Source organism: Myotis nattereri (assembly GCF_964212035.1).
Source record: "Myotis nattereri genome assembly, chromosome: 16".
NCBI lineage: Eukaryota > Metazoa > Chordata > Mammalia > Chiroptera > Vespertilionidae > Myotis > Myotis nattereri.
In genome coordinates this window covers 16,541,802-16,552,480 of record NC_138091.1, presented here as the reverse complement: position 1 = coordinate 16,552,480, position 10,679 = coordinate 16,541,802, and the positions used below count along the sequence as shown (strand labels likewise).

Sequence of the window (10,679 nt, the reverse complement as noted above, 5' to 3'; positions counted from 1 at the left end):
TTGGAAATTGCTCTCCCAGCTTCACGATCAGGGGTGAGGATGGGTAGCAGGGAGATGGTGAGGTGGTGGCGTTTTTTTTTTAATCCTCACCCAAGGTTACGTTTTCATTGATTTTTAGAGTGACAGGAAGGGAGAGCGAGCGAAACATTGATGTGAGAGAAACATGGACCGGCTGCCTCCCGCGCGCCCCCCAACTGGGGACTAAACACACAACCTAGTTATGTGCCCTGACTGGGACTCGAACCCGTAACCTGTACCAGAGGATGCTCCAACCAACTGAGCCCCCCGGGGAATGGCAAAATTGTATTTTCAGAAAGGCAGAGCACATTCTTCCCTGCCTTGTGATCCTTAAAGGTTGTAACTTTCCACCCACTTTCTATCCCAGGGACATCAGAGTCCTTTGGGAAGGCTAAGGGGCTGTCTCTGACATAATCCCATTCAATTCTGCTTTTCTGCCATCCTCACAGGTTTTCTTTTTTTTCCTTTAGAGCAATAACTCCTTTCCCTTTCTCTGTATCATCTCAACCATCGGCCAGTTTTCATTTTACCTCTCCTTCACCAAATCCCAAAGCCTCAACTTCAGAACAGCCCTCCCATTCAGCCACAAGAAAACCACAAGAAACTTGTTCCTTAGCATGTGTGGGTATCAGGCAAGAGTGAAATTAAGGAGTATAAGACCAGAAGTGTGAGGGCAGTGGTGTCAGGGGGAGGAAAAGGACCACAAAGCCAGATCTCTCTGGGTTCTAAGGAATGTGGCAACGGGAGGAAGGAAGGAAACGGGGGCCCAAGTGCTTTGGTGCTGGGCCCTTGGTGAGAGTGGTGCCTGGGAGCACAGTGCTTGGGTCTCTGGGGTAAATGAACAGTGGAGAGAAAGCTAGTAGGGGAGCTTTCTAATGGCTGGGGCTAGGCCAGATATCTGAGACTGACACCCTAACCTCCCACCCCCTGCAATTTCAGACAGCGATGAGGAAGGATTAAGATTTTATTTACAATTCCCTGGAAAGTCTTACAGAAGAGAGGCCATTATTATTGCTTTAAGATTATTGCCAGAACTAAGCCTGCAGTCCTCCAAAGCCAGGTAGAAGTCCCCAGACCCTTTTATGTTAGCCCCGCATCCCTGGTTTGACCGAAAGGCTGTCACTATTTCCTGTGACGCACAGCCCGACCGCTTTCCAAGGACTGCCCTGGCCCAGCTATACATCTGCCACCTATTTTCTCTCGACCTTTGTCAGAAACAACGTATTAACACTAATTCCAGTTTTAAGCCCTTCTTCACCTCCTGGCTGGGAGGCAGGGTCCTTTGTTCCTAAAGATTATCGTGTAGTTCCCGCCAGGACCAGCCTGGCTTCCTTTGTGCAGCATAACGGCATATCGTAAGAACCCCATTTTCCTTCGTCCCAGATGACGTCACAACTCACTTGTTAGGTGAGTACCCCTTGATGACATTTCAAGGGTCACTTTTGAGGTACTCTGCGTTTCTTGTGTCTACCGTTTAGCTTTTTTTTTTTTTTACCCCCTCGGCTATTGGGGTAAGAGAGAAAGAGGGGAGACCAAATGGCAGAGGGGATTGCCCAGTAGCTAGCTCATGCCTGGCATTAGCAGAAAGGCCTGGAAGAATGCAGCAGGGAGCAGCGGACTACTTTTCCTCTCAAGCCCCACTGCGGAAGGATATGGCTCTGTTCATGCGTGTAGATTATCGAAGCCGGAACTCGTTAGTGGGCGGGACCACTTGGCTCCGGCAGCTGCGTGGAGGGATCTGGAGCTGGAGGGGTTTGGCTTCGGGGAAACAGTTCTGGGTGGGCAGGGGTGCAGCGGCTCCAGATTTGGGTCTCTGCGCCCCGACAGACTATTTCTTGGAATGTGGTTTGTTCCCCAGGAGCCCGTCTATCTCCATAACCGTCTGCGAGGTCAGCTGGCTCAGCACCTGGAGGAGGATGGGGTGGTTGGGTCACTGATGAAGGTTCTGAAGTTTGAGGGCCTGACCTTAGAGGACCCAAGGGAGCAGCACAGAGGGCCAAGTGGCAGGGAAAGAGTCACAGCTGCGCCCGGTTTGCCTTGTCACCCTGGAACCTCTCATCTGCAAAGGGGGGTCCTGGTAGTGAGTCCTCACCTTGGGTTGGACAACGAGGCCTTGACCCCTGGGTAGGGGCCAGAGAGGGGCTCTGCCTCTGAGTCCCCAGCTCACCTGTAGGGCACCCAGATGTTCTATCAGCTGCTCTGCACTCGACACCCCCAGCAAGACCGAGCTGACACCCTCACTGCGGAGACACCACGCTGAAGCCAGAGGAGGAAAGCAAGAGAACTGATGGATAGGAATGAACATACGAACTTCAGACGTGTCTCGGAGGAAGAGGATTCTCCCTCAGGACAAACCGCTCTTGGGTTTGAGAGTTTCTCGGAAGGAGACAAAGCCTCCGCAGGGTCCAGGGCAGGCAGTGTCTCACCAATAGCCAGCTGCGCCACAGTGCAGTCCAGCTGGTGAGCTATGGGTAGAAGGTCCAGGACTTTGGCTTGTTGCTTCTTGCCATCCTCACTCTGCACTTTGTCCTTGAGCCACTGGTAACCCTGGAGGCCAAAGAGAATCATCAAAAGACACCCCCCCCCACCACCACCCCGGAACAGCCAAAATAGCCCAGTCCTGCCACCTGAGCCCCAAGATCAAACCTTGATGGTGGCCCTGCAGGGATCTGGGATTCGCCCATCATACTTGCTGGTGATGAGGCCACAGGCCAGAGGGGACCAGGTGACGGAGCCAACGCCTAAGAGGAAGAGGATTAGATGTGGGGAAAGGAATCCAGGCGATGCTGAGCCCAAGGGAAAGGTAGGGACGAGGGGGCTTCGAACCAATCTTGTGGTAGAGCTCTGGCAGCTGCATCTCCACCTTTTCTCTTTGAAACAGATGGTGCTCTGCTTGTTCACACACTGGAGGAATCAGATTGAACTGCCTGGCCACAGAGTAGGCCTCCTGAGTGGGGTGGGAAAGAGATAGGGGTGTGGTGAGGAAGCACTCTTTCCATTTTCTTTCACTCCCCTTCCTCCTCCTCCAATAGAGGGGGTTTGGAGTGACCATGTGAAAAGTGGGCATCAGTTGTGGGACAGGGGTAAGTGGGGTAGCACACTCACCATGATTTCTGCAGCCCCCCATCGGGATGTCCCCCAGTATAGAGCCAGGCCCTGGTTGATGACATAGGTCATGGCTCGAACAATCTCTAGGCATATGGGAGAGGAGAGCCTTACTGCCAGATCCCTGGCATCCAGGACTCCAGATCTGCAGATCTCTGCCTGCCCCACCCAGACCCCAGGCATCTCTGTGGAGTCAGAGAGGTGGCTTTCTGCTCTTTGCTTCCCTCCCTGTCTAAGTCTTGGGGATCTGAGCATCCACTGTGGAGCTTGGGAGGCCTCCTGAACAGGACCTGGCTTCCTGTTGAGGTTTGAGAAGTGCTCAGTTTTGAAGGACTCTTAGAGTTGGGGTGCTGCGTTTACCCTCCATGGGACTGTTGGGATCTGAGCGATTAGCAAAGACGATGTCCACATATCCCAGCTGGAGACGTTCCAGAGATTCTCGCAAGCCTGGGGTGGGGATGAGGACAGGAAGGTCAGTACCTTAGTTTCCGTTTCGGAAGAATTCAGATCTCACCATTTTGCCAAGGCCGTCTGAATCCCAGTCCCCCTATCCAAAGCCTCTAACTCAGGAGCTTCCGAGAATGTTCCCGACTCCCCTGGTTCCACACCAAGCCACTTTGGGTTCCTAGTCTCTTAACTCTCACCCTCGATGATGTGTTTGCGGCTCAGGCCTCGCTCAGTCGCTGCCCTGTAGGAAAAGGTAAGTCAGAGATGAGGTGTGACACAGCTAGGAGACCGGGGCTGGCCTGCACCTTGAGGAACTGGGATTGCATGGGTTCTCACAGGTGGAATGTAGACCTGGGGTAGCAAATATGGGGACAGCCGTCACCACCGTCCCATACATCACACACCCTCTGTAGATCATCTCCCCACTTAGAGTAGGGCAGCCACTTACTGTCCTCCCCCAAAAATCTTGGTGGTGATGACATAGCTTGACCTCCTGGAAAAAGAAAAATGAGAAAACCAGCAAGAAAAGGACTTTTGATGATTATGTCCCTAGCAACCCCCCCCCCCCCCAAAAAAAAAAAACAAAACACAGTCTCACCTCCAACCTTTGCTCTTGAGGATGTTGCCTAGGGTCCTTTCAGCCCTGGAAGAAAGACAATGTAGACGCACTGACCCCTCCAAGGTGGGTCAGTTCCTTCCCCTCTTCCTCACATTTCCCTTCAACTAATTCCCACTCTTGTTAAGTGGAGAATAAACCAGGAGTCCAGTTTATTCAGCCCCATCCAGGACTAAATAATAAAAGCTCCTGGAATTAGGGGTGTAGTCATATAGTTTTCATTCAATCATTCAACATGTATCAACTGTGCCTCAATTATGCACCAAGCTCTGCTCTGAGTTCTGAAGGGACAGAGTAGGATGAGGGCAGTGGGACAAGGAGACACTGGTTCCAACCATTTGTGTTGCCCCCTCCCCTTGAGTCTGCAAAATCCCACCTGCCCTTCAAAGCTTAGCTCAGATTCTGCCTCTGAGGGAAACAGAAAGTGTTCCCTGATTGCTATAGACTATGGTCAGTCCTTGTTAGCTTCCGTAGCTCTTACTGGTGATTTTCAACCGGTATGCCACAGGAATTTTTAAAACATGTAATAGCCGACTATTTAGTCGGGGCACTGGCCTCATTTCCCTTAAATTGTCAAATAAAAAAATGACAGCAGCCCTAGCCGGTTTGGCTTGGTGGATAGAGCATCGGCCTGCGGACTGGAGGCTCCCAGGTTCAATTTCTGGTCAAGGGCACATGCCCAGGTTGCTGGCTTGATCTGATCCGCAGTGGGGAGTGTGCGGGAGGCAGCCAATCGATGATTCTCTCTCATCATTGATGTTTCTGTCGCTCTCTCCCTCTTTCTTCCTCTCTGAAATCAATAAAAATATATTTTTTAAAAATGACAACAGCCAACACAATATTGGCCATCCACTGTGAACGAATCAAAATTATATATATTTTTTTGGTCAGATCGGCCAAAAAAATATTTTTGGATGTGCCGCAGAATTTAAGTAATTATTGTATGTGTGCCATGAGATAAAAAAGGTTGAAAATCACTGGACTACACAATTCTTTGACACATAATTATGAACTAAGATGTGATAAGTCTTAAGTTATGGTGGACTGTTATTCATTCTTTCATATCTCCCTGTCTCTTTGGTTGGCTTGTTTTACTTACACTGTGAGCTTCTTGAGGGCATAGTGATGTTATCCCACCAGCAGTGCCTGCTCTGTACTAGGCTCTGTGTAGGTACTCAGGTGACACGGGGGAAAGCAAGACAGATTTCACAGAGGGAGGAGCATCCCAGTTGAGCAGCAAATATGGCTACAGGAGCCAGCAATGGATACCGGTGTGTCGGAGGGCAGTGTAAAGTGCTTTAGGAACTGAGGGGGCCAGTGGGGACCTGGGTGAAGGTTTCCTAGAGAAGCAGACACCTGGCCAGGACTTGAGGATGAGCAGAAGGGTTTGCCATGTGGAGGAGAGGTAGGAGAGGCTACTCCCTGTGTGAAGCCATGGGGGGGGGGGGGGGGGTGATGTGGCATGGTGTGTTTGAAAATTTAGATTTGGAAACCCCCGCCGTTGCACATAATTGATGCTCAAGATATATTTGTTGGTTTTCTTTTATTTTGACTGCACAGTACGCCCCTTGCCCTCTAAGCTGATGTTTGGGACTATGATCCCCATAATGTTTCGGGGGCCCCACTGGCTGACAGGTTAGAACTTAGTGTTGGCAGGATTCCCAGAGTTCTTGAGATGGAAAACATGAAGCCCTGCTGTTCTCTCAGTCTTCTAATTATAACTTAGCTCTTTCGCCCCAGTCCTTACTTTCCAGCTGCGTACACCTCGGTGTCAAACAGGTTTATACCATGTTCATAGGCTGCTGTCAGCACGTCCTCTGCTGTCTAGGGAGGTGAGAAGAAAGAGTCGGAGATTATCCACAGGCCCCTCAATGACCTCCCTCATTGCACTCTAGCACCTTCGCCTTAGCACCTTAGCCTTGATTTCTACATTCTCTTCCCTTTTCCCATCCCCCAGCCTCATGTCCCCTTCACCATTCTCCGTGCTTGTTGTCCAAACCCCAACCCAAGTCCATTTCCCCTTGTTCTGGTTCCCTCATAGCCCCTCACCCTGCTTCTAGGTCCCATCACTTATACCTCATCCGAGATCTGAGAACCAAATGTGACCCAGGTACCTGCAAGAGAGAAGCCAGGCATGTGAGAACTGTGGGAGGCAAGCCATGAAAGAACACCCTTCCCTTAAATCTTTTTTCTAACTCACCTAGGCCAAGACAGGACACACGAAGACCAGACTTCCCTAGGTTTCTGCGGGAGACAGAAGTAGCAGGAAGGTGTGGAGCCTCCATTAGGAACGTAGATGATCAGCCCCCAGCTCCTCTCCTTCCAGGATGAGAAGCCCTCAGGGGGTCTCAGTCCAAAACTAGACCCAGTGGGGCTACGGAATTGGGCAGTGCTATGGTCGTAGCGTAAGTGAACAAATAAGTGATTGCTCCTCTGGATACACTGTAACATGCTTATCTTCCTTCCTATCACGTTGAAGATGTTCTGCTTGGCTTGTGTTTCTGCTGGTGGGGTTTTGTCTGTGTTTGAGTCATCTCTGGCAGGTGTGGAGTTGGGGGCTGGGAGGAATGTGACTGGCCGAGTGTGATGAGTTTGTGAAAACAGACCTTCAGACAGAGAGTGCTATGCTAAAGGGCAGACATCGGAGTGGGAGGAGTTAACCAAGTCAGATTCAGGCACTCAACCAAGGGTCCCTGGTTAGCCTGGCAGATGAGACTCCAGCGAAGGGAGGCAGGACACCGAGGTGGGGAGTATGGCAGGAGGGGCCAGTTCTCCCTCTTCCTCTCCCCACTCCCTCTGCTCCTGTGGGCTTGTGAAGCCTGTCTCTGAACGAGAAAGACCCCTCCTCCAAGCCCCCACTCAGGGAATCCGCTCCCAAGCGGAGCTGCCACATGGAAGGGATGGAATTCCTCACCTGACAAAGCCAGGTGGGCTCAGCTGGGTGAGCTCAGCTCAGGCCCAGGCAGGAGCCCCCCTCCTCCCCCTCCTGCCCCCATGCTGGTTCTGAGAGCCCAGCAGTTCTCTGAGATCAAGTTGGTTAGTTACAGTCCACCTTCCCCACCTGACCCCTGTTCCTCAGCATGGGGGTGAGAGATGTGGTCCATCTTTCCACCTTCTGTCCCCACCAAGATAGGTCGCAGGACACTGGGCCCGCGGGGCAGGGCAGGTGGGGGCGGTATCTGGGTCAGGCACCCTGAGCAGTCCGGGGTGAGAAGCCCTTTCCTTCTCCCGCTTCCCAGGACACAGACCCAAGGACACGGGGGGGGGGGGGGGGGGCGCGGGGAAGGCACCCTGGAGATCCGTGCACCCCTGGCTTTCCTGGGGGTAAAATAAAGCTCAGGAGCATCCCCAGGCTCTGACGGGACCGGGTCAACCTTGGTAAACTTGCATTTCTCCTGGTAGGGGTATCAACGGAGACCAAGAGAGGGACCAAGGGAGGGCCGGTGCTGGGAAGAAGAGAGAGAATGCGCCGGGACCTTCCGAGCGAAGTTTGAGGGGGTCCTGGGGCATCTCAGGAAGCCTCAGGGGTCAGGAAAGGGGAGCAGATTGGGCGGGCTGCCCGGCCACCCCCATACCTGTATTTCATGCCGGTGCCTCGGCCGGTGCTCTCTCGGAGGGCCCCAGGGGGCGCTGGGGGTCGGGGGACCACTGCGGTGCGGGCTTTGGGGCCCGACCCTCCTCCTCCGGGAGGGTTCCCGTGCACCCCGCCGACAGGCCCGCCGTTACCGCCCCCGGGGCCGGGCCGGGCTCCACACAGACGGTCCTCGCTGTTCCGGCTGCGGAGGTTCTGCTCGGTACACGCGATGGACACCTGCATGCCGGCTGCCCACGGGGAGGGGGCTCCAAGGGGGAGGGAAGGGAGGAAACCGGGGAGCCCGAGGGCGGACAGGCGGGTGCAGTGGCCGGAGCCCCGAGGAGAGCGGGGAGGCTGCGGAGGCTGCGGAGGGAGTCAGCAGGCAGGACCGGGCCCGCGGGGGCGGGCGGCTGGAGGTCGCGGAGTTTGCGGTGGGAGGAGGGAAACGCAGGGGAACCACGAATGGAGGTATTCGTCCACAGGGGCACTGGCGCGGGAAGAGGAGCGGGAAGTGAATGAGGGTAACGGTGGGGGGCGATCCAGGAGGGTAGGGACCTAGGGAGGAGTGGGGGGGGAGGTGCCACCTCAGGCTGATCCGCAGGGGACCCGCTAGGTTCCCAGCCGCGTCCGCAGCGGGCCCGGCTCATCAACATGCAGGCACCGCCCCTCATCTGCATAACCCCGCCCGCCTCCCGGTGAAACCCGCCTCCTCTGCATAAGCCCCGCCTCCCGGAGCTTTACAGCTTGACGATTGGAGGTCCTCGGAGGAGCCGGGGAGCTGCGCTGGAGAGGGTGGTTCTCGGGTCTCTCTGGGTCCCCAGGCAGGGCGGGCTTCCTCCAGCTCAGCAGTTCTCAAAAGGGGATGATTTAGTCCCCCAGGGGGCATTTGATAAGATCTGGAGACATTTTTTTACCATCACTACTGGGGATGGGGAGGAATGTGCTACCAGCATCTAGTGAGTATCGCCCAGGATAAAGCGCAGGACAGCACCCCCCGCCCCAACCCTCCCCCCCCCCCCCCGCAAACAATGAAATATCCAGCCCAATATATCAATAATGTTGCTGTTGAGAAAACCACGGTCAGCGCCTCTGTGCAGGCTCAGAGGATGTGGCCACCCTGGCTCATGTCTCTATGAGTGGGGCAGGGCCCCGACCAACCGCCCAAACTGACACACTCAAGACGCAGATAGTGACAAAAAAAAGTTTATTCTGTACTTCTCATGGCATCTGGTAGAGGATAAACCTGCAGAGAGGGCCTGGTTTGGAGGTGACGGGCAGGGCACCAGTGTGGGCTGCACGCGGGCTCGAGGGCAGGCAGTGGAGAGCCCTGAGGGGAAGCAGGTTAGGAGGGGCCCCAGGAAGACAGATTCTCCTGAGGGGTGAGGTGGGTGCTCCTTCAGCCAGCCCTGGCAGAGAAGAAGGGCAGAGAGCGGATGTAGGAGTCCAGGCGGGAGCGGAAGAGCTCGCTTTGCACAGTTTGTCCAAGCGGGCACAGGGGGTTCTTCACCACCAGCTCCACGTACAGCTGTGGAGAGGGAGGGTGTTAGAGCCAGGCTTTGGACACTTATTGTTTCCGACGCCAAACCTAGTATAACCTCAAGGATGTGTGAATGAATACATCAGGCTCAGGGGCTGGGAGGAAGCCCTCCTGGATGAGAAACCAGGGGTGGGAGTGTTGAAAACTCTGACTTCAATAGAGAGAAAATAGGATCCTGGCAGGAAATCTGAAGGCGTCTCGGGGCTCTACATGGCCATGGCACCCGCAGAGGAGCTTTGGGGGAAGGGTCCCAGGGGCGGGCACTGACCGCACTATAAATGTGATGCAGCACATCTCGGATGGGCCCCACGCCCAAGTCAGTGTTCATCACAACCTTGATCCCCGTGGGCGTCTCGTAGTAATGGAGTTTGTAACGGCTGGTTTGGAAGGCCAGAAACCCATCCTTCCTGCAGGGATGAGGAGGATGTTAAGGAATGGGAGCAGAATCTTCCCCAAAAGAAACTCCTAATCATCTCTGGCTCGATTCCCTTCTCTTTAAACATGTGTAGGTGCCTGGTTGAGCAGACACCTCCCCCAGGCTCTGTTCCCCCTCCCCACACCCAACCTCTCTATCATCAGATTTCCCCCACCATCGCTCCATGCAGCACTGTCTCTGGGAGCCAAAGGCCCCTTCCACTCCAGAAAGTTTCCCCCACCCCCAATTCCCAAGGCTGGTCCTTTCCCCCTCAACATGCCCCCTGACTCCGCGTACATGTCTAGCGGGGACATCTTGCTGACAAACGAACGAATAGAGAAGAGCATGCCGTACATGAGCTTGAACTCCTGGAGGAAAAAGGGCAGAGTTAGCTCTCGGTTGTTGAAGGAGACGGGCCAGGGGTGGGAAAGAGCCACGGTTAGGAGCGGGGAGGCTGGGCTAGGACTGTGTGCGTCTGGAGATGCGAGGTCACCCGGTGGCGCGGGGCCCCCTCGTCACCTCCTCCTTGGAGATCCCCGCTTGCTTCTTGCGGTGCCACTCGCTGTAATGCAGACAGACTCCATTTCGGTCAAACAGGTACAGGTTGTGGACAGTCATCTGCGGGGCACAGAGCGTGAGCCTTGCGCTAGGACCGCCCAGCCCCCGTGGGTTCCGGCGTTCCGTCCCTGATCCTTCCCAACAGGCGGGTTCCCCGTCTCCCAAACTCACCGGAACTGCTCCAAGTGCCTGTCACTAGATACTTCCGGTTTCCGCGGAGCCCCGCCCACCCGTCCTTCCGCGGCCGCGGAGCAGTAACTCCGTCCAAACACCTCTCTCAGCCAGCGCGAGGCCCGAGGGACTGCGCGTGCGCATCCTGGCTCCCGGGCCCCTGAAGCCGTAAAAGCCGCGGCGAGCGCGGTCCCGGGCTGGTGACGTCACGGAGGCGAGGGAGGCGGGGCTGCGCGCG

The 10,679-nt window shown here is 54.9% G+C and overlaps 2 protein-coding genes across 3 annotated transcripts; both read right to left on the bottom strand.

The window, feature by feature from the left end:
- Positions 1-486: 486 nt before the first annotated feature.
- On the bottom strand, positions 487-8,385 carry KCNAB3 (potassium voltage-gated channel subfamily A regulatory beta subunit 3). The gene is made up of 14 exons (XM_081109154.1): positions 7,762-8,385; positions 6,387-6,430; positions 6,263-6,300; positions 5,934-6,010; positions 4,169-4,213; positions 4,019-4,063; positions 3,768-3,811; positions 3,484-3,570; positions 3,124-3,209; positions 2,845-2,965; positions 2,665-2,759; positions 2,445-2,565; positions 2,186-2,274; positions 487-1,924 (listed from the first exon to the last, which is right to left on the bottom strand). The coding sequence occupies exons 1-14, from the start codon at positions 8,001-8,003 to the stop codon at positions 1,847-1,849; spliced, it is 1,212 nt and encodes a 403-aa protein (XP_080965280.1). The 5' UTR covers positions 8,004-8,385; the 3' UTR covers positions 487-1,846.
- A 562-nt stretch (positions 8,386-8,947) lies between these two features.
- On the bottom strand, positions 8,948-10,570 carry TRAPPC1 (trafficking protein particle complex subunit 1). 2 transcript variants are annotated; one of them, XM_081110220.1, is made up of 5 exons: positions 10,442-10,570; positions 10,232-10,330; positions 10,010-10,080; positions 9,566-9,704; positions 8,948-9,285 (listed from the first exon to the last, which is right to left on the bottom strand). In XM_081110220.1, exons 2-5 carry the CDS (start codon positions 10,328-10,330, stop codon positions 9,157-9,159), a joined length of 438 nt encoding a protein of 145 aa, XP_080966346.1. In that variant the 5' UTR covers positions 10,442-10,570; the 3' UTR covers positions 8,948-9,156. The 2 variants fall into 2 exon arrangements, with proteins under 2 accessions (XP_080966346.1, XP_080966347.1); XM_081110221.1 differs by lacking the exon at positions 10,442-10,570 and having other exon boundaries at positions 10,067-10,080; positions 10,232-10,435.
- Positions 10,571-10,679: the final 109 nt, after the last annotated feature.

Coding starts and splice junctions, on each gene's coding strand:
- KCNAB3 (XM_081109154.1), bottom strand. CDS start 8,003: ATGCAGGTGTCCATCGCGTGTACCGAGCAGAACCTCCGCAGCCGGAAC. Junction 6,301..6,386: donor TGTGTCCTGTCTTGGCCTAG/GTGAGTTAGAAA, acceptor TCTCTCTTGCAG/GTACCTGGGTCACATTTGGT. Junction 2,760..2,844: donor AGAGCTCTACCACAAGATTG/GTTCGAAGCCCC, acceptor TCTTCCTCTTAG/GCGTTGGCTCCGTCACCTGG.
- TRAPPC1 (XM_081110220.1), bottom strand. CDS start 10,330: ATGACTGTCCACAACCTGTACCTGTTTGACCGAAATGGAGTCTGTCTG. Junction 9,705..10,009: donor AAGATGTCCCCGCTAGACAT/GTACGCGGAGTC, acceptor TCATCCCTGCAG/GAAGGATGGGTTTCTGGCCT. Junction 9,286..9,565: donor TGCATCACATTTATAGTGCG/GTCAGTGCCCGC, acceptor CCCTCTCCACAG/CTGTACGTGGAGCTGGTGGT.